The sequence below is a fragment of the Aphis gossypii genome, chromosome 1, assembly GCF_020184175.1.
Source record: "Aphis gossypii isolate Hap1 chromosome 1, ASM2018417v2, whole genome shotgun sequence".
NCBI classification, from domain to species: domain Eukaryota; kingdom Metazoa; phylum Arthropoda; class Insecta; order Hemiptera; family Aphididae; genus Aphis; species Aphis gossypii.
In genome coordinates this window covers 78,081,799-78,084,042 of record NC_065530.1, presented here as the reverse complement: position 1 = coordinate 78,084,042, position 2,244 = coordinate 78,081,799, and the positions used below count along the sequence as shown (strand labels likewise).

The 2,244-nt window shown below is 34.3% G+C and overlaps 1 protein-coding gene across 1 annotated transcript; it reads left to right on the top strand.

Annotated features, from left to right (window-relative positions):
- The first annotated feature begins 252 nt into the window (after window positions 1-252).
- On the top strand, window positions 253-2,244 carry LOC114127973 (centrosomal protein of 78 kDa). Its single transcript, XM_027992360.2, has 2 exons — window positions 253-885; window positions 1,450-2,244. Exons 1-2 carry the CDS (start codon window positions 506-508, stop codon window positions 2,198-2,200), a joined length of 1,131 nt encoding a protein of 376 aa, XP_027848161.2. The 5' UTR covers window positions 253-505; the 3' UTR covers window positions 2,201-2,244.

Below are 2,244 nucleotides of genomic sequence, written 5' to 3'. Positions count from 1 at the left end.
GAAACAAAACCAATACCTATATATTGTACCTATGCGGAAGAAGAAGAAAACATGCTTTATGACATCGAACTTGTACTATATAATATTATTTCGAAGTTTTCCGAGCGAACTTGATGCTCTGTTAGCAGCATAACACAAGTTATATTTGTCAGTTAATTCATATACTTACTCTTTGGCGGCATATGTACCATTTATATAATATTTTATCGCCATAGTTACATGTTTGTGTTGTAAAAAAAAATATTTATCTGTTTTTTTATATGAGTTATAATATTTCCTCAGTATATTTATATTTTATAAGTTGTCATAGTACGTAAAATGTATTGTTTCTTCGTCTATTCGACTTAAACATGTAAACTTTAATTGTTATAATATAATATTATTGATTCTATTGTCTTGTGAACACTATTCAAAACTTATTTTATGAACAAATAACACATGTTCAGTTTTATTATTCCGAGATATCACTCAAATTTTTCCGAACTAAAATACTAAACTGTTAACAATGTCGATTTTCGGACAGTGCAATTCGTCAAAATCGAGTACATCTAGAATGTCATATCTTAACCAAAAACGTAAGCCATCGCTATCAACTATTAAGTCTAACGAGTCATTCGAGAGTTCAACAAAACACAAATTTGGATTGGTATACGTTGAAATTTGTGAGAAGTATAACACGCGACCTGTACCGTGGGTGAAATGTAATGGTAAGACAAACTCTATTGAAATATTGGGCGATCGTATGAAAACTGACGAATGGCTAGCCGCAATGGAAGCGCTAAGCACTGATACCAGTACCCATTACATACGCATAAAAAATAAACGCTATACAGAACACTTGGCGAAAAACTACGAAACATTCAATAGTGCCGTTGGAGCTCCCAAGTGAGTGTTATTCGAGTTGAAACAAAAAAAAAAAAAAAAATGTTTATTGTTTTATTTATAGTAAATATATCCAATACTATAGTAGTATGTAATTAAAGATAATAAAAATAAATACAAAATATAATTGACATGTTTTAAATAATAACCAACCTTTGAAAACATGGAAATTATAATATGATAATTGATAATCAATTCGTGATCCATATTAACATACAGGGATAGAATAAGCAAAACTCGACTGAAAAATATTCTTAGAAATATCTATCAACAATTAGTTTATAAAATATTTATATTATATAGTAATTATTGCAATATTTTTAAATTTTTTAGAAAAATGAATTTTATTGCTTTTAAAAATATATCCACATAAATAAAATGATTTTTTCATTTAAATTATTTTTAATAGAGCACATCGAAAAATTTCATATACAATATATCTTAACCCGAAGGTAAAAAAATAAATTATTTATAGGAAATATACTATATTTGCGCATCAAATGTGAATCAATTATTTTTTTGTACTTACTGTTATTATTGCCATCACTACTCGTGATCATTTTTCAGAAACGTTCTTGCTGTGACCACAGTATATGTAGTACGCCTAATCGCAACTTCCATCCACGAAGTATTGATCAACACGACCGCACTTGTTTGCCTTGAACTGGAAAACGTGATTTTCGATGAACAAGCTTTAGAAACTCTTATAGCCGGTATCGACACCAACCAAACGATCCAGCACTTGTCCCTGGCCTACAGCCGCATCGGGAACGAAGCCTGTCTAACGTTATGTCGGACACTCAGGGACAAACCGAATATCCGGTCCGTGGATCTTTCCGGGTGTTGCTTGAACCGTGAGTCGGCCGCCTCCGGTCTGCTTAACGTGATAAAAAAACAACAAGTCAAGAGGCACGAAGAATGTTGGGCGCACTCGCTTCGGCACCGGATTGCCAATCCGGATATCATGCACGGGCTACGGAGGTTGACGCTCAACGACAACACCGCTATCGGCGACGCGGGGGTTGCCGACTTATTCGAATCGTTAAAAGACGACTATTACGTGAAAGCTGTGGACCTGCAGAATTGCGGGCTCACCGATCGTGGTGCTCAGTTGGCGTTGTCCACTTTGATGATCAACGACACGTTGGTTGTGTTGGACGTTAGGAAAAATTCTAACATATCGTCAGCCATGTTGGAGGCGATTATGACTAGATTGTACGAGAACAACGTCAAAAAAACGGAGACTAAAAAGTGGAAATGGACCAAGCTTGGACGGGAAAACGTATATGAATCGTCATGCACATTATTGGCTCGATAAAAAGTCCGACGAAAAACATAAATAAATATAGAAAAAAAACATAA